The sequence below is a fragment of the Narcine bancroftii genome, chromosome 8 (assembly GCF_036971445.1).
Source record: "Narcine bancroftii isolate sNarBan1 chromosome 8, sNarBan1.hap1, whole genome shotgun sequence".
Lineage (NCBI taxonomy): Eukaryota > Metazoa > Chordata > Chondrichthyes > Torpediniformes > Narcinidae > Narcine > Narcine bancroftii.
In genome coordinates this window covers 109,234,350-109,254,628 of record NC_091476.1, presented here as the reverse complement: position 1 = coordinate 109,254,628, position 20,279 = coordinate 109,234,350, and the positions used below count along the sequence as shown (strand labels likewise).

General features: G+C 39.0%; 1 protein-coding gene across 8 annotated transcripts in view; it reads right to left on the bottom strand.

The window, feature by feature from the left end:
- usp28 (ubiquitin specific peptidase 28) overlaps window positions 1–20,279 on the bottom strand; it is a 93,907-nt gene that overhangs the window by 28,324 nt on the left and 45,304 nt on the right. For 7 of the 8 annotated variants that reach the window (XR_011343369.1, XM_069894830.1, XM_069894835.1 and 4 more), the window contains 8 exons: window positions 16,662–16,794; window positions 16,138–16,261; window positions 15,259–15,421; window positions 9,004–9,090; window positions 6,810–6,947; window positions 4,711–4,781; window positions 2,782–2,858; window positions 776–924 (listed from right to left, as the gene is read on the bottom strand). Coding sequence is in view for 7 of the 8 variants with exons in the window: in XM_069894830.1 (XP_069750931.1) it covers window positions 776–924; window positions 2,782–2,858; window positions 4,711–4,781; window positions 6,810–6,947; window positions 9,004–9,090; window positions 15,259–15,421; window positions 16,138–16,261; window positions 16,662–16,794 (942 nt within the window). In the remaining variant the exon portion in view is untranslated. The remainder of the gene's footprint in view (window positions 1–775; window positions 925–2,781; window positions 2,859–4,710; window positions 4,782–6,809; window positions 6,948–9,003; window positions 9,091–15,258; window positions 15,422–16,137; window positions 16,262–16,661; window positions 16,795–20,279) is intronic. The other variant, XM_069894834.1, reaches the window with a different exon arrangement.

Sequence of the window (20,279 nt, the reverse complement as noted above, 5' to 3'; positions counted from 1 at the left end):
CATACATGAGAGCATTAGTACTAACTGGTTCACGAATTGGAGGGCGTAGGTTTGAGATGCGAGGGGTAAGATTTTTATGTGGGGGCATCTGGAATGAGCTGGTTAAGGAAGCCATGGTAGAGGGAGCAATTGCAACTTTCAAAAAACATTTAGAGATAGGAGGGCACAGGAACGATTTAGAAAGATATTAAGTGAATGCAAGCAAATGAAACTGGGCTAGAATGCCAATCAGTGTTGAGCAGGTGTCTGCACTATGCTATACGAGGCTATAATGTTGGTGTGAACACCTTAAAGGTGCAACTTGCTGATTTATGGATTAAACTTGAAGCTGAGGCAGAAAAAAGCTTGTACATTTGTACTGAGTTTCATCTTCCCTCTTAAATAAAACTGGACTATGATTGTCATGCAGTCAAACCTCATGTTCACTTTGCACATGGCAAGGTCCCTCAACATAATAATGAAATTAATAGTCCAGTTAGTGTACTAGAAATACAGGATACAAGGGGGTGAGCATGGTAGTGGTGGGGAAGAAAAAGAAAGTTTGAGTATCGATCAAATCCAGATCTTGAAATATCCCAGTATTGTATTTCTGGTTTCATTTCTAAGACAACTTGGCATCTTCCTGCATTTGCCAATGAAAACTAGAAAGAGTCCTTTGGAGAGGTTTCCTTGATTAACTGGTTGCTTTTTCTTTTCACATGGAGGTGGATTATCATCCAGGGATAACTGCAATACCACTAGGGTTGAGCATCTATTGTTTTTATCTTATCCTCACCTCTTGGCCAGATCGGACAGACTGATCCGAATACAGAGTCTCAATCTCTCCAACCACCATGGCTCCTTCCAGACACTCATGGAGGTCATTAAAACCATTCACCTGCAGAGGATACTGCCCAAATGTTTCAATATTAGAGAACATCTTGCCTGCAAAAGCAACAATGAGGAAAACAAGACTCTAAGATAGCTTAAGGTGGCATAGTTAATACAACAGAATACCGCCATACACCCATTCTTGGAAATTAACTCACATTTCACTAGGAATATAGTAAAGGTGTCATTCACATCTGGATGTGAAACAACTGCATCACTGAAGAAAGTGAAGAGTTCAAGATCATGATTGGAAAAATTATCATGAAGGTTTAATAATAATTATACCCACTTTGTATCTGAAAAATCCATCTGGTTAATCAGATGTTCTTTCTATAGACCTTAAACTAAATCTTTATTTCAGTAATGGTTCCGTTTTGCCCATTAAATGTTTCAGGTACCATTAACAACAAAAGGTAAAGCAAATTCTAAAATATTTGATGGTTCTATTTTCCAAATCTGAGATACAAATTAAGTGCTTCCAGTATTTTGGAAACTGACAACTAACATTTCAGGAAACACACATTTTCTTTTTTGAAGCAAACATCCAGGAGAGCACCACAGCACGAATCCCTCAGAATATTTTAACCTTTACTAAGTGCTCTGGGAAAGGTTCCACAACATAATGGCATATTACCACACAGTTGACCTAAAAGGCAAGTGATACCATACATAAGCTAATGAGTTGAAGATTGAATAAGACCTAATGGAAATACCAGTAAGTTATTTTGCAGTGCACTAGTCTATTAAGTTATTAATTAGATCTATTTGAATAGTATCATGAAAATGTATTGAATAAACTTTGCAATTCGCAGAAGTTGCCCAATGAATGGAAGATGGTTGCAGAATACAAAATTCATGTAGCAAAATTAGTGTAGCAGTTAGTGCAATGCTATTTACACTGTCAGAAATCCTGTAAGTTTGTACATTTCCCATATGACTGCATGGGTTTCTTCCGGGTGCTCCAGTTTCCTCCCACTCTTCAAAACCTATGGGGCTTGTAGGTTAATTGGAGAATTTGGGTGGCACAGGCTCGTGTGCTGCATATTTAATTTTAATTTTTTAAATAAACTGGGTCATTTACATCTATGAACCAAAAGACAATCAACACCACTCCACAAGTTCAGGTGTCACTATAAATACTATTAAATGTGTGCAGTGTCATGTTGCATTTGTTTTAACTGTATGAAGGTAAAATGCCATCAGATACTTCTGTAGTAAGTAACAGAACTTGGAGCAAAGTAAACTAAAGTGAGAGACTAAAGTGCAGGGTTATGTGAGAGACTAAAGTGCAGGGTTATGTGAGAGACTAAAGTGCAGGGTTATGTGAGAGACTAAAGTGTAGGGTTATGTGAGAGACTAAAATTGAAAATTTCATAAAATCCTTTAAAATGGTCAATGAATAAAATCCTTTCCCTTTTATACATCACATTACATTGGAGAGTGCTGTACTCATTGTTAGTTAACTATCAATAATTACAAATACAAATTTTTTTGTTTCAGTTTTCAAGCATTCCATAAGTTACGTGGAAACCAAATTTTCTGACACTGTCTACAAACTCAACCACTTTCAGTGAAAATTAAACATGTTTGTTTCACCTCACTGAGCTCTAGCCCCTCTCTCAGGCAAAAATAACAAAAATAACAGGAGCTCTAGTTAAATGACCTGCACTGGGGGCTTGTGATTGTTTTTGTAGCTGTGTCAAACTCATCTGGCATAAGGTGCTTAAAACCAAGAGAAACTGAAGGTCTTGTGATGTGTGAGCCCACTAGATATGATTCAGCCTCCTAACAACCAAGGATTCAGGTAAAAATTAGCATTTCTTTACAAATTGCATGCAAGTAGAAATGTAAAATAAATATATTTTTTAAAAATTATTAAAATGTTGACAAATCCTGTTATGAATTCTGTACCGTCATGAATGCCTTCGGCCAAAAAGGTTCCATAAAAAAGTTCCACCATTGGATTTTGCGACTTTTTGTGCAAATTTCTGTAACATACAGAAGACAAATGTTTTCTATAATTCATGAGCTTCTTCTTAATAACCAATTGAGATAAAATGCAAAATAATTATCACAGGAGGTGTTACGAGCCCAGAGGACCCATAAGCCCAGCAGCAATAGATATTCACCAAGACAAATGGTTACTTAAACAAAAGTTGCTTTTAATTATGTTTAAACATGAAAACAGCTTCACACTTTAATTTATCTATTATTAACTTACTTAGCCCCCTCCTAATTCTAAGTGCATGTGTGCGTAAGCTCAGAAAAGTTCTTCGGTTCACAGTCCAATCTCACTTCTCATTCCTCAAAGTTCACTGGTTGCAGGCAATTCTTATACTGTGCACAGAATTTAACATTTATAAAGTTCACCAGGCTTGGGTACTTGAAAGGTAAATAGTTACCACTCAGGAAGGATCTTGTCGATTTTCAGAGAGAGATTTGTTGTTCTAGGACATCCACAACTGATCTTCTTCCATCAGCCACTCCAGTGTCTTGCTGACGAAACTTCCCCCTTCAGGGTTCTCCAGATGATAACTTCTTTCTCTCAGGTCACTTATTCCAAGTGAAACATTAGACAGCCAGTCCTCTCCTCTTGCATGAACCACAAGGGCTTTGACCAGGCTGTCTTCAACACTGTACAAGTGATCTGTGTGTGTGTGTGTGTGTGTGTGTGTGTGTGTGTGTGTGTGTGTGTGTGTGTGTGTGTGTGTGTGTGTGTGTGTGTGTGTGTGTGTGTGTGTGTGTGTCTGTGTCTGTCTGTCTGTCTGTCTCTCTCTCTTTCTGAGAGGAAACCTGTTTGACTCTCTGCTTGCAAAACCACATGACCCTCTTAGACCAGCAAGCTCTCCTCCAGTCAGCAGCGGCTCCAACATGCTCTTTCATCTGTTGCCCTTTGCCAGCAACAATCCATTAGTGAAGTCTCTTAAGCACTCTTCAAAGCTCTTGCAAAAGCTGTTGAGGCCCCAATATGTCTAGCATGGGGCAGCGCTCCAGTATTTCAAATAAGATCAGTTTTAAAATGTTTGTATGTGACATACTCTAACAAACCTTTCCCAATTTATTTCCCAAAAACATATCTATATATCTATATCCTCTGTCACAGTAGGCACCAGACAAATAGAAACCAAAGTTTAAACATTGTCAGAGTTCATACATGGCATCACATACACCCTGGGATTCTTTTTCCTGTGGGCCAGGCAGAATTTCTAATGATTGTAGAGCAAAAAAGTGTACTTAAAAAATATACATATACAAGAGAGAAATGTTATCCAACTGTGCAATACAGAAATAAATATTCAACAATAAATAATGTACAAATGAATCTCTAAATGAGTCCGTAATTGTGTTTGTTGCTTAGGGGTCTGATGGTGGAGGGGTAGCAACTGTTCCTGACTTGGTGGTGCAAGTCTTGTGACACCTAGACCTCTTTCCTGATGGTAGCAGTGGGAACAGAGCGTGTCCCTTTAATGAGACTAAAGGGAAAGAAAGAATGTCTACTGTTGCTTCATTGATAGTGGATAGTGATGAATGGTTGGTCTTCCAAAAAAAAGTGGGGGGAATATATAGACAGCGATGTCCAAAAGTGGGGTGTTATTATGCACTTGGAGAAGCTTTGTAAATTAACGTGATTGAGATGTGTTCATTCATCTAGGTGAAATTTACACCAATATTTCCAGAGATTTGGAGAACATAATTGAGGACAAGATTATAATTATTCTCATTCTTATATTTTTTTTAAATACTAAGTTCTTATTGAGGCAAAATCTGATGTCTGCAATTTCCTCTTCACTGAGCACCTTGTACTCCAGTGAGCATTAAAGTAAAATAAACTGAACTTACTTTGTACTTGCCGCCAACTGGAAAGCATCCTCCAGCCAGTCCAGGAGTTTGTGGGTAAACTCACTTACATCCTGGTTAAAAGCAAAGACAGAATGTAAATATCCATCATTATGAGGCTTGATCACAAATAGTCTCTTCATTTCATCAGATCTCATCTTTTCTGGTTGCTCAATACCTTCCTACTATTTTCAAAAAAAAAATGGACACTGTAAGGTGAGACATCTGAATGCAGCATTCCCTTTGCTGCAGAGATTTGGAGAACATAATTGAGGACAACTCAGGCATGTAAGTTATCAAACACTAAATGTTATGATTTGGGGAAGAAAGTATTACCAACATTGTCAAAAGTTCTGGAGTAACAATATCCCGATCTAAATAAAAAACTCATTACTCCAAAATCCTGAAAGCATTTTAATATTCAACTGAATTGCCTAAATTAACAGATAGAATCTTACTTCAACACTTCATTCAAAGGGACATCACCTGCATTTTACCATTTCTACAGCACTGTACACCACAATCAGTGAGGAATGGTAAGAACATCTCATTCACAATCTCCATCAACACTGGAGCACCAAAGGGCTGCATTCTTAGCTCCCTGCTCTACTTTCAATGACTTTGTAGCTTGATACGACAATAACACCATCTACAAATTTGCCGACGGTACCACAGTAGTGGGTTGCATAAAGAAAGGTGAAGATTCAGCAGACAGGAGAGATTGAAAACTTGGATGAATGGTGAACCAACAACAACCTTGCACTCAATGTCACCAAAACTAAGGAGCTGACTGTTGACTTCAGGGAGGGAAAGCCAGAGGTATACAATCCAGTGATCATTGAGGGATCAGAGGTGGAGAGGGTGAGCAATTTTAAGTTCTTAGGAGTCACCATTTCAGAGGGCCTTTAATGAACCCAATATACTAATGGTATCATGAAGAAAGCATGTCAGTGCCTCTACTTCCACAGGAGTTTGCGGAAGTTTAGTATGACACCAGAAACACTGGAAAATTTCTACGATGCATGGTAGAAAGTGTGCTGACTGGCTGCATCATGGTCTTGCAAGGGGCACCAATACCCCTGAGCATTAAGCCCTTCAAAAGACAGCCCTGGACAACACAGGCAAAACCCTCCCCACTATTGAGAACATCTACTGGAAACACTGCTATCAGAGAGCAGCAGCGATCATCAAGGATTCACACCACCCAGCACATGCTCTGTTCTCGCTGCTGCCATCAGGAAAGAGGTAAAGGTGCCACAAGACTCGCACCAACAGGATCAGGAACAGCTGCTACCCCTCCACCATTCCTCAACAACAAACTCAATCAGGGACTCATTTAAGAACTCTTGTGTACTTTATTGATTTAAAAAAAATTTCTCTGTATTGCACAGTTTGTTTATATTCCTCGTCTGTTCACAGTTCTTTATTTGCTTATATGTGTATGTTGTGTTGTTGTGTACAGTTTTTTGTTGCACGACCAATAAGGGGAAATTCTCCCTCGCCCACAGAAAAAAAAGTATCTCAGGGTTGCATGTGATGTAATGTATGTTCTCTAACAATAAATCCAAATCTGTATTGCACTGAAGTATGCACTGACCATTGCTTCAGAGGTATGAGTAGTACCAACCTAGCCAAGGCATAATCTTTCAAACCTCACTTAGCAACTCATTTTCAAAAGATGAAATTGGTCCAAAATTTCAAGACGTGGAATTCCCATATCTCAGTGTAGTTACAGATACTGACGTAGCTATGCTATAAGTGGGATAAAAAGTTTGATGCAGAGAAAGCAGTCACACAATAAATGGAACAAGCCACATAATGGCATTGAATTTTAAGCATATTTAAAAATGAGCATCTTTATTAGTTGCTGGGATTCCAAGTTCAAACTGGACATCAAGACTTGGTAGCCAATCAGCATTAAAGATTGGATAATGATGTGAACGGATCAACAATGGGCAGATCAGTGATTGTGCCAAGTTCACATGGGGAAAGTTGTCATTCACTTCCATGTTATTTTCTGATTCATTGAACCTCCAGCTTTTCCCCCCACTATCCAGCAATTTAAATTAAAGCTGAGCGCCGCTGGCGATACACTGACTCACCTGCTGTGCTTCACTTGACCGAAATGCAGCTTTAAGGAGTTCTACTGCTCTTGATGGATCGACGTACTTGCGCTCTGAGGCAACCATCAACGCAAACAAGCAGCGAAGTTCCTGCATAAATGCCAAGTTTCGCAGCTCCTAGTTGAGGTATAATCCAGTTAGAAGATGTGAGAACCTGTATACTCCCCAAGGAGAATATAGTCCACCAAAGAAGCTAAAGCAATTGCTCAATACTGCCTTGCAAGAACCCAAAGTAACAAGAGAGATCTTTGTAATCTTCTCCACAATGAAACATTTCCAAAGAGCAGAGGGGCTCGAGTAAACAGTGGACATATTTTTCACGAAAGAACGAGAGGTCAAGTTCACCTTCAATTATTTGTCCCTGCATTTGAGTCTTAGCGACACTGCAGTTTATTATTCTCATTAGGAACAGAGGGTAATTAAATGGCAAAGGAAGCCTAGACCTGTGCTCCGATACAAAAGGAACAGCTATTTAGGACTGAGATATCATGAAATATTTTCATTCAGAAGTTTGAAAGAACAACCAATTTAAAAACATGGATAATATTGGACTGATTCACAAATGACTGTAACATTAAAGATAGTTGATGAAATTGTCAATATTCAGTATAATTTTCCTGCAAAGCTAGCAACAAAATCCAGGTTTTCTTCAGTGCAAGACAATTGTGAGCAAAACACGAAAGTCTGCAGATGCTGTGATCGTAGTGAAAGCACAGAAGTACAGAAGGAACTCAGCAGTTCCCACAGCATCCATTAGAGGTTACGATAAATACCCCTTGTTTCGGCCTGAGCCCTTCTTCAAGGTATGGCTAAAGAAACAAAACCAATAATTGTGGGTATCTGGAAACTGCCCATGCATAATAACTAGACTGCACAAAATTAAACTGCCGCTCACAATCTCAGCTCTCCAGAGAATTATGCCCCATCCAAGGAGGTTCAGTGAAGTTCTTCTCACATTGAATTCAAGGGAAGGGAATGTATGCAAGACACTCCAGCAATAATATTCTTCTGCTAATTAGGTGCATCGTGCTCTGTATCTTAATGGAACCAGGTCTACTCTTGTCATGCTGATAATGGTCAGTAGACAGAGCGTGCATTCAAAACAACATCTTTCAGATGTTTATGATGCACCTTCCAAACATGCTCACACTTATGAAATTCTGAATAACTCACTAATTATCAAATGCTTAACTTTATTCACATGAACTCACTGGACATCGTATTAAAGATTTAGGATAATAGTTGTTATATTTGCCATTGTTTGAGGATGTTTTCAAAGAGAATGGTCTTTAGTGTGCAACCATTTTGGGGTCAATATTCTTCCTCAAGGAATCATTCCATCAGACAATAAGAGTTTCTAATTTTGACTAATCAGTATTTTATTTTATTGAATGCACCATATAAACACTTGTCCTAAATGTTTGCGCTGGTGTTTTACCAAAATAACTAAGCACTTCCTTTTCTCTTGGTTCATCTAGCCATCTCACAGAACAACTTTTTGCCTCAATCATTCAATGATGATGGCAACATTTCCATATCCAAATCACTCAAAGAAGGTCGTCTTTACTTCAGATTCAGAATAATTAATACTTTCTTGACAAATTCAGCTCTAAAGGGAACAATAGAAATGTGTACAAGTATGCCATTCAAAAGACATTTGAATAGATATATCAATAGGAAGGGTTTAGAAGGAAATGGATCAAATGCAAGCAAATGAGATTAACCCAGAATGTCAATTTGGTCAGTTTGGTCAAGTCAAGTTGAAGTTCGCTTCTGTACAACTTGATGACTAAATTTCACTTATCAATATGGAAGTATCATCTCTGACTCAACAGCATCATTAAATTTTTAAAGGTTCTACTTAACTGCCCCTTAAGCTTTCTTATAAAAAAAATGCCACACTTCTTCAGTTGTAAAGCAAAAAAAAAATCAAACTATGGAATTCAGCCAGTCAATTTCATAACAGCATAAATGTATTCTCCCTCCCTCACAGATTTACACACACCCACATCATTTGTGGAATATGATAACAATTATAATTTTTTTTTTTTTCACACCATAAATCACATTAGCCATGATATACACTTTTTCTTTTTCACACATGTACAGTGACTTTTTCTCCCCCCCCATAATTTTTTTGTGAACTACTGAACCATTTCCTTCATTAACTTACAGTTTGGCTTCTGCAATTTTCCTGTGGATTTTCTGGTACCTTGTAGTTCAGCACAAGACGCCGAAATTCAGGTAGTTGGAATAATGACTGGAACAAAACATACATGAACATTAAAGCAGAAAGAACTTAAGTGGACCCAAAGCACTTCATGCAAATTGTAATTGTTAATTAGCTTCCAATTTCCCTGCTCATCATCTCTCCAATCATCTTTAGCAAATTACTGATCTCACCTCTTGTGCCTCCCCAATATCAGTGCACTGGAGGCCAAAGTTCTCCAATCCCCAATATGAATCTGCTGAATTAACGAGGAACCCCAATCCAAACTGCATGCCAGAAACTTGCAAAAATATTGGCCATTGACAGACTTCAGTGTGTGCTGTAATGTTCTTCACAGATAATCCAACTGCAGTTAATATCTCGGTTGAATTTTAAAGCATAGCCCACATGGGAGAGATGCTAGGAGGCATCACTATCAAGGGGAGTTCAAGTTAGAGGAGAATATTCTTGGAAAAATGTGAGGGAGGAAAAATCAGGGATGAAGAGCTGGAAAGGGATCGAGGATAATGACAAAACATAAAAGAGGAAGGAATTTCAAAGGTAATGATGATTGGGGGGGGCGGTGGAGGGAGGGGAGGTGTGAGGAAGAGTAATTATTTTCAGATACTCTCTCAATTATCACCACAGCTGTTTGAAGACAGTAAATGTACAGATTTATAGAAATCGTAGGATTTTGTCACACAAGAGGAAATGGAACAAAAACACTAATAAAAGGGATAAAACAAACAATAAAAGAGTCTTTAAAAGGTTTTATAGAATTGCAGTTTAAAATAAGTGTGCAGTGATGTGCTTGGACTAAGTTATCTCACCAACCTATTCTTAAATATTTATTTTCCATTAAGATTGTAGAGCTTATCTGATCCAATAAACAAGAGTGCTCTGCCTCAGTCAATTAACTTCTATACAATACCATACAACACTATGTAATCCACTCAATGAGAAATGATTCAGAGCTGCCAATCTATAATTTAATTCTGAACACCTTAATTCTACAGCTCAGCTTGGCCAGCTATCAGAAAATTAATCATTGCATGGATTAGATAACCAGCAGAGGTGCCATCTATTTTAGCATAGAACACTACAGAGCAGAAACAGATCCCTGGAGCCCTTCTAGCCCGTACCGAGCCATTTATTTTTGCTTAGTCCCACTGACCCACACCCAATCCATAGCCCTCCATACCTCTCCCATCCATGTACCTGTCCAAATTCTTCTTAAATGTTAAAATTGAACACACATTCACCATTTCAGCTGGCAACACATTCCACACTCACACCACACTCTCAGTGAAGAAGTTCCCCCATGTGTTTCCCCTGAACTCTTCCCTTTTCACCCTTAACCCATGTCCTCTGGTTTGTATCTCACCTACCCTCAGTGGAAAAAGCCTATCTACATCTACTCCGTCTATCTCTCTCATAATTGTAAATACCTCTTTCAGATCTCCCCTCATTCTTCTATGCTCCAGGAAATAAATGTTTAACTGTTTAACCTGTTTAACCTTTCCCTGTGTTATATAGTCAGGATAATATATAGTTTTGTAACCATGCAAGAATATACCTTTCTCACTGTAGTGCACCACTGTGAGGCGTATGTATATGTAAAGGAGTGTGTGTGAACAGTTTCCTGAGATGGTGGAAATATCTTGCATCTAGGTGATTTAAGAAGCCTCCAAAGTTACTCCAGAGACATAACATGGTGGCAGTGGTATAAGAGATCAAGAATAAAGCAATACAATTGTTAGTAAGTCACTGAAATATGAAAGGGAAGAGGTGAAAAAATTTACTGAAAAAAAAATGGCTGGAGCAACAGCAGTTCACCCAGTGATGGTCTGGGAGGCTGAAGACATTGTTGAATTGTTTAAAAAGTTTCAGCTGACGTGCAATTCAGGACTCCAAAACTATTTTAAAATGCAACAGCAGAGAAGAAGGTCAGTTACATACTTCTCTGGACAGGGGAGCGAGACCTTGACTTATTTAATAGCTGGGAGTTTACAGAGGTGGATAAAAATGATCCAGAGCAGATATCTGCAAAGTTTGCTTCTCACCTTGAACCCAGTTCTAATCATAGAATTAAACACTATGAATTTCAAGGCTTAATGCAAGAAACTGTTGATAACTTCCTCACTAGACTAAAAATTGTTGCTACAAAATGCAGATTTAAGGATATAGAGGAAAGCTTCGTTGATCAACTAATATGGGGGTGTGCCTATCCCAAAGTGAAAAAGTCTCTTATAGGGAAGGATAGCTTGAAGCTGGCCGAAGCTATAGACACATCAGAGCCTTCGATGTCACAAGGATACAAATGAAATTCCTATCTATGCAGATCCACCCACAGCAAAGACAAGGGTTGATGCTATAAAGAACACAGTCAGAAAAGTGCAACATCCCCCCGCCCCCACCAAGACCTGCAGGAAGTGCAGCAGACAGCACCCCTTTGATGAACAAAACAAATACCCTGCATAAGGTTCTGAAAGTGGAGCCTGTGGTTAAGCAAACTACTGGGCAAAGATATGCAGTCTGCTATGAAGAAAATAGTAATACCAGTGAAGAAAAAAGACAAGAAGATCCACCATATAAAAGGAAATAACAATGAAGACTACAACACCCAGATACTGGACATGGAATCCATACACCTTCACGAGATGTCAGGTGAGATGAAAGAAGGAAGCAAGTTGCACACAAGGATCCAAATACAGAGGACAATCCAGAACAAGCCTATGATATTTAACCTAAAGGTGAAGCTGGATACTGGATCACAAAGCAAAGTCCTTCCACTCAGACTCTACCACCACATGTTCCCAGAAAACATAAAAGGGTATCCAAAAGACGGTGCATTGGAAGCAGCAAATGTCACATTAACGGCCTATGGTGGACCCATGATCAAGCAACCAAGATCAGTGGCTGCCATAAGGAAAACAACATCCTCTGTACGTTCTACATGGTATACGCAGACGGACCAACAATTCTAGGTCTGGATAGCTACTGGGAGCTGCAGTTGATCTCTGTCAGTTATGAGATCCAGATGAAGAAAATATCCAAAAGCATAATCAGAAACAAACAACAAAAAGAGGAAATGATTTCCACAGAAGTACCTGCCAGGCCATGGCACAGAGTGGGAGCAGACTTGTTCACTGAGAATCAAGAGTGGTATTTAATAGTAGCCTGTTACTACTCGGTTTCCAGTTGTCTAAAGGATGAAAGACCTGAGAGCATCAACTATCACCTCAGAAATAAGAGCGCTGCTTGCTAAACAAGAAATACTCGAGGAAGTAATATGTGACAATGGACACAGTTCATGTCACAAGAATTCAGAAAGCTGGCTGCAGAGTATCACTACATCATCCCCATACTACCCCAAAGGTCATGGGTTCATTGAAAGACAAGTGCAAACAGTGAAACGCACACTAGTTAAGGGTCATGAAACAAAAGAAGACCCATCCCTAGCTCTTCTATCATTTCGAACAACACCTTTAAGGGCTGACATGAAGTCACTGGCAGAACTTCTAAATAGCAGGTGATACAAGACCATTCTGTCAAGCAAAATACACCCTGCAGAAGACCAGAAGGACACCAGAAGAAGACTGGCTGACACACAAGAAGAAGGATGCCAGCACTATAACAAAGATGCACAAATATTGCCAGAACTCTTCAAAGGGCAGCATGGGCATATTCAAGAGCCAATGTTTAAAACATGGACCCCAGCAAAGGTCAACAGAGAAGCTGAGACACCAGGATCATACATTGTCGAGACAAACTCTGGCAATCAGCCGAGGAGGAACAAAATTCACAACCAGCCAACGCAAGATGTGATGAAGCAGAAAGCTTTAATCCCAGCAAAACCAATATCAAGTGAGGTATCAAGTGAAGAGACCACAACCACTAATACTGAAACATCAACACAGCAGTTGTCAGGTGAAGTACAACAAGCAACATCACCTACACGTGAACCAGCAACACAGAGCCCAACGCTCGCAGCCAAATCCACAAGATGGTGAAGCAACATACTGCCGACAGTATGAGAATTATTTAAAAATAGTTGTGTAAATAAATTAATGTACAAGTTCAGTTATTTAAGTTACACTGGTAAGAAAGTGATAAAGAACACTAAATTTTTTCTTTATCTTGAGAAGATGTTATATAGTCAGGATAATGTAAACTATTTTGCAACCGTGTAAGAATACACCCTTCTCACTGTAGTAACTGTAGTTTCCTGAGATGGTGAAAGACATCAGTAAGTCTCTTTTGTTATTTGAATCTTGCATCTTTAAGTTATCCCAAGTCAATCCAGAAACATAACACCCAGTAACTCTTGTCACTGAAGTCCAGGCAACATCAGAGTAAATCTTCTCTGCACTCTTTCCTACAGTTAAGTGACCCAAATTCACATAATACTCAAAATATGGCCTCACCCTCATCTTGCACAACTTTATCATAACATCCCAACTCCTATACTTAATATTTTGATTTATAAAGGCCAAAAGCTCTTTACAACTCTATCTATCTGCGATGCCACTTTCAAGGAATTATGTATCTTCTGTATTCCCAGATCCCTTTGTCCTACCACACTCCTCAGTGCTCTACCATTTACCATGGAAGCCCTTTCTTGGTTTGTACTTTCAAAACGTAACACCTCACGCTTGTCTGCATTAAATTCCATCTTCCATTCTTCAGTCCATTTTTCCAGCTGATCCAGATCCCTCTGCAAGCTTTGAAAAATTTATTTGCTGTCCACAATGCCTCCAATTTTCGTGTCGTCTGCAAACTTGCTGATCCAATTTACCACATCATCATCCAGATCATTGATTTGGATGACAAATAATAATGGTCGCAACACTGATCCCTGAGACCCATCACTAGTCACCAGCCTCCAGTCTGAGAAGCAATCATCCTCCACTACTCTCTGGTTGGCTTCTCCTGTCAAGCCATTGTCGAATCCAGTTTACTACTTCACCATGAATACCGAGCTTCTGAATCTTCCTGACTACCCTCCCATGTGGAACCTTGTCAAAAGCCTGACTAAAGTCCATAGGGACAACATCCACAGCCTTTCTTTTGTCAACTTTCTTGGTTAAGTCCTTGAAAATTTTTAACCAAGTGATTATAAACACAATCTGCCACACACAAAGCCATATTGACTATCTCAAATCAGTCCCTGGCTACCCAAATAATTTTATATCCAATCTTAAAACACCTTCCAATAATTTACCTACTATTGATGTCAGGATCACCAGGCTATAATTTCCAGGATTACTTTTGGAGCTTTTTTTATTTATAGACGTGAGCAACCTTCCAATCTTCTGGCACCACACCCATGACAAAGGTTATTTTAAATATTTCTGACAGAGCCCCTGCAATTTCTACATTTGCCTCCCTCAATATCTGAGTAAATATCTTGTCAGACCATGGGGATTTATCCACCCTTATTTGCTTTAAGATAGCAAGCACCTCATCTTTAAGCTGTACAGGTTCCATGACCTCACTGCTTGCTTTCCTTACTTCTCATGACTCTGTGCCAGTTTCCTGAGTGATGAAAAAAACATTTATGTTCTGCCCCCATCTCGAGATTTAAAATTTTGTCATTTTCTCAGCAACTAGTAAAATGTTTGAGCTCACAATTAAAGCAATTCACCTGGCTGAACACATTGTGCAATAGGGTCCCCCCCCCACAAGGATGATGCCGACTTCTATGAAAAATCAAATAAATATGCACAATTTCCAGATAAACTTTGAGAATTAGGTAAGCATGCAAATTCTATTGGAAAATAGAAAGTGCTGGAAACATCAGTTCAGATTGCATCAGCAGAGAGAGAAAAATAGAGTTAATGCTTCAGACTGATGATTTTTAATGAGAACTAGAGGGGACTTGGTTAACTGTAATGCTCATAAGGAAATCCAAACTACTGAAAACCATCAAAAAGCTACATAGGTGATTCCAGAGCTCTATCCTTGTACGATAAAAGAGGCAATCCACTGGAAACCCCCTGGAATGGTTGATTACATTAATGGCACCTTGATACCCTTTGGTGATTATTATTAATCCACTGTAAAAAGTGAATAGAAACTGGCTGAAGAATAACACAAGACAGAGGAAAATGCAGGGACTGCATTCTTGAGAAGCAAACAACCTGATGCCAACATTTGCTCGAGAATAATGCACATTCCCAACAGTTTATAACACTCCTTCAGACTCAACCTCCTTACCTGTATCACAGCACTGAACCAGCAGGTGTTCCCAACATTTTTGAGTCCAACTGGCCACTTATCTTCCCGTTTCCGATCGTGAGGGTTGGGAGAATCTCCCCATGCTTCACACCTCTTCCTTTTCAACCCAGCTTTACTCTCCCCACTGTTTACATCGCCCATTCTACAAAGACAAGTCTATCATTTTTCAATCAGTAGAAGGCAAATTTCAAAGTTATAATAATTTTACTGACATTTAAGTTATTAAAACATTTTTGAATCATCCACATCTCAGTACTAAAAATGGCAGTGAGATGAGTGACAATGTAGCCACTGTCAAGCAAAGATGGGAACCAATAGGGTTCATAGTGTTGGGCTAACAATTTATGTTTTAAGTAAACTTCTAGTACGTAATCTCTTTTCTTCTGCAGCAATAAACTCCTTGATGAATACTACAACATCAACCCCTCATTTACTTCCCTCAAATCCCCCACACTGTCATTTGAAGATTTTATACCCAAATGTGAAGTGGCCAATACTGCCCATCTTTCAATCACATCACCTCAACAGCAACATCATATTCCCATGTTAATCAATGCCCTCAGTTTATCTGCCAACTTGTGTTAAAATAATTACAACCAAGCCTTGCTTTCTTCCCCAGTTTTTAATCAAGACTAGATCTGTTTCGTTCTGAAATCACTTTATTTTCCTTCTATATTTGTAATATACTTTCTATACTTGTAATAAATCTATTATACTTACTGCTTTATTACACGACAATATAAGAATTTATTCCCTACTCTATATCCAATGTATTTTATTCCCCGATCAAATTAGCTTAACTACACTCAGATAACTCCAGCAAACCCTCCCCATCATGTGCATATGTGGATGTCATACTGGTTTGGGTCCTGATTGTCGATGGCAAAGGTAGCTTCCTGCTGTAGTCTGTCACTTTCCCTCAGGCTCAGCACGATCGCCTTTTGAATGTCTTCCTTCTCATCACCAGTGAGATCGATGACACCTGAAAGAATTAGTGGAACTCAGATAGACATTAGCTTGGTTTTGGAACTTGAAAAAAGGACCAAAATAATCATAAATGATCCATGCACCCAAGTTTTAAGATATACTATGCACTTTTTAAACCTTTGTATTCTGTGTGTGCACGATGGACCGAAGAAACACTTTTGTTGGGTTAGACGTACAGTTTTTTTATAAACTTGAACAGTAAAGGTAAGGTTTCAGTCATCATTTTGACTGACTGAAAGGGGATCAAACAGAAGGGAGAATCAGCACTGAATACAGCTTATTGTAATTCTTAAAGGCAAACAATGCCTTTAACCCTCTGATCAATCATTCTCCCTGCTTACAAATCAGTTAGCTTAGAAGCAAAGCACAGTCAACTAGAGGTGAAAACTGCTTACTGCCACGTGACTGGCTATCTGTAGTTCCGCTGCATTCACTGTCTGGTTCATTAGCTGTTACTCCACAATCTGGTTCTCTGGCACTTTCATCGGTGAGGAAACTCACTGCCTGATTTATGTCACCACTGCTGACCTGCAAGAGAGACCGACAATAACCACGTTAAAAGATTACAGCAACATTTTAGCACGCTCATAATCAATACTTAAAAAAAAAACAGGAAATGCAGCACTTCTATTTATAATTCTCAGGGGGTGGATCATGTGAAGACAAGTCATTGAATACACAAGGAAGGCAATGTTCCTTCAGAGGCAAGAACTGAGATTAAATCCTTTGCACCTGACCATTTCAGCAAAGACCTTAAAACCTAGCCTTTTTTCCCAAGCTTTTGTAAACTTCCTTTGTGTGGCCTAGAATCAAATTTTGGTCTGATGGGGCTCCTGGGATACTTTCCTCCATTAATGACACAATTGAGACAAATATAGTAGCTGCTGGTTTTGGTAATATTCCACAAACAAAATCTCTCATGAAAATCAAATAAGATTGCAGACACTAGAAATATGAACTAAATCATAAATAATGGAAACACAACAGGTCAGGTTGCATTTGTGGTAAGAAAATCGGTTAACATTTAAAGTCAACATTTCACTTGATCTGGGAAAGGGAGAAACAGATTGGTCTTGGGTGAAATAATTTGGCTGCCTAGGTGCATTTAAGTTTATTTGCCTGTGTAACCTGTTGATAATGCTGCAAATTTTGTATAACATTGTATAGCATGGACAAAACAAAGGAAAACATGGATAGCAGGCAAAAATGACTGGGCTTTGATCCATCGACTATTTTCTTTTCCTCAGGAACACATGGTGGCACGGTTGGGGTAGCGGTTAGTGCAATGCCTTTACAGTGCCAGCGATAGGGACCATGTTGTCTGTAGGAGTTTTTCCTCATGGCTGCATGCTCCAGTTTCCTCTCACAGTTCAAAACGTACCTGGGTGTAGGTTAATTGGTGCAAATTGGGCGGCACGGACTCAAGGACTGAAATGGCCTGTAACAGTGCAGCAAGTCTAAATTAAATCTCTTTAAATATCCTGGTTTGATAAAGAAAAAAAAACATGGTTTTCTCAAGACAAAGGTCCAAGAAAATAATATTTTAGAAAAAAAAATTAAAGACAGGGAAAATCTATGAAAGAAAGAGAATAATTTCCAAAAGGCAGCAGTACAAGTGGAATTAATAACACAACATAGAAAATATTAGAGACAAATCTTGCATTTCTCAATGTTATCCCAATCCAAGTGAATCCCATATGAGGGTGTGAGGGAGAACCACCATGGAAAATCTTACTCTCATGGACTTTACTAAACATAGGGAGCATTGCTCTTGGCCCCAACAGTAGAAAGGAATGATCCCAATGAAAAAAAGAAACTGAAAACACTGGTTAGCGAGAATTTATAAAAATGAAAATTGATGATTATTCATCTGCAACAGATGAGCCCCCCCCCCCCATGTAAAAGAATCTCCACCTCAAGATGGACTTCCACAGAACCTATTTTCACAATGCCATCTACAGAAATTTAAGAGTTCAAATTCCTATCATTAGACAGGGTGTCGAACTTGTTTGATGGGAAAGAATGGGAAAAAAGTCCCATGTATTGAAAACTGTGTCAGTATATAGCTTTTTTCTTTTATAGAAATCAACTTGTATTTATAAGTTTCATAATAATGTGATGTATGAATTTGTTAATTGTTATATGTGTTGTCTTTAAATAAAATATTCAAAAAAGAAAATTGTGTCAGTGATGTTGGGAAACAATATTAATAAATGAAGGACAAAAGAAACAGTTTTTAAGTTACTTTCTTGGCATGAGAGACAATCCAAAAATCAAGCTAACAATTGATCATATTCCAAGACTAGAGAGTTACCTGGGTATCTTAGTTAACCAGTAGAATTAAACATAAATTAATTGGCTTTTACCCTCAATTCTTTGAGATCTTGCTATTTATAAAAACAGCTGCTGTAATTGCCAAAAGTCATTGCATCGCAAAATAATTTTTCCACGAGGTGTATCAGGACCTTTGTTTGCATTATCACGCAGCTCACACAATAAGATGGACAGTTGCAGTTTCAAACATCTGCCACAAGAGGCCACAGGTTAGCTACGTCAGTGTGGAACAAGCTCAATGGGAAAAGGGTCACACTTTCCTTTGCTACCAGGTGCTCTGGAAGTGCGGCTTTACTCTTCCATGGGATTGACAATGTTTTGCACATGGTAACGCTTCACGTGTTTCCACTCACACTCAGTCTCTGGCATCCTACTAACGTGCCTGTGGATTAGGCTGAAGATGAGTTTTGGGGATGGCTGGGATATCATCACAAAGTATTTTATACTGATTTTGTCTTTGCCCAATCCATGGCTACCTCAGCTTCCAAATATATCACTTCATTACTATTCCAACCACAAGACCATATGGCTGAACGGCTGTTCATGTCCCATGGGTCTTCTTCCAATCCATGCATCTCACTTGCGTGTTTCTCCATCTTATTCCTTTCTCCTGCATTTACTTGCCCAACGTAAATGCACAAAACTACAGTGAACTACAGTGCACTGGCTCCTTCTAGTAGTATAACGTGGACCTTTTCTGCTTTTCATTCCAGGTGAGAATGTTACAAAGTTTGTGACAACCATTAATTCCCAAACAAATGTACTCCCTTGGGGCATGTGTGCAAGGCAATAATTCTAAAACCATAGTGCTTTGCAGAGAATGGAAATGCTGGTTTATCTGTAAGTTCATTTAATACATTCATATCATGGCATGGAATTGAAATGAGCATTACCTTGAGGTGAGGAGATAATTTCAAGGTTTACCCTCTCAACCACTATTTTATTACTAAAGCCTAAAGCTGGGGAGGGTAAATCAACCCATCCTAATCAATGTTCAGTGACCTCTGCTAGAAACTGCATGAAATAGAAAAGTACACCATAGCCATGGTGTTCAAAAGAAAGTATGTATCTGTCAAAGTAGGAAGCACATAGCCCTCTGTACCCACCAAGTTCTCCCAGACAGCTATGTGGTCAGTGAATGGCCATCTATTCACTAACCAGGCTTGGGTTAGCTTATGTGGTGCAGCACTCCTGCAGTCCATGCATTAACCCGGTCAGCTGGATGAATGCCTGATTCACAATCAATGGCTCACTATTGAGTCATGATAAATATTGGTGCACAAACAATGGGCATGAACAGGGTTGGAACTCGCAGAAACAGCTGTAACTTTGTTAGCACATTCTTCCTCAATGCATAATGAAGAACAAACTAGCGATACTTCAGGAAAATGCAAATTCTGACAAGCCTGGATAATCCTGATCTGGATTCTCAAAAGCTGAAAATTCTTTCCACATGGAAACCCTCTCATTTCTGTTCAGAATCAATCAAATGTTAAGAGGAAGGTAAAACTCAGGATTCCGTTGACACAAAGGGCTCAAGCCTGAAATGTTGGTGATGTACCTCACCTTTGCTACATAAAGGCACTCTTTGACCTGCTGAGTTTCTTGAGCATTTGTGTGTGTTTTTTTTTAAATGTAAGAAATCAGTGACTGGGAACTTGGGGGCCATGGTGTGGGTT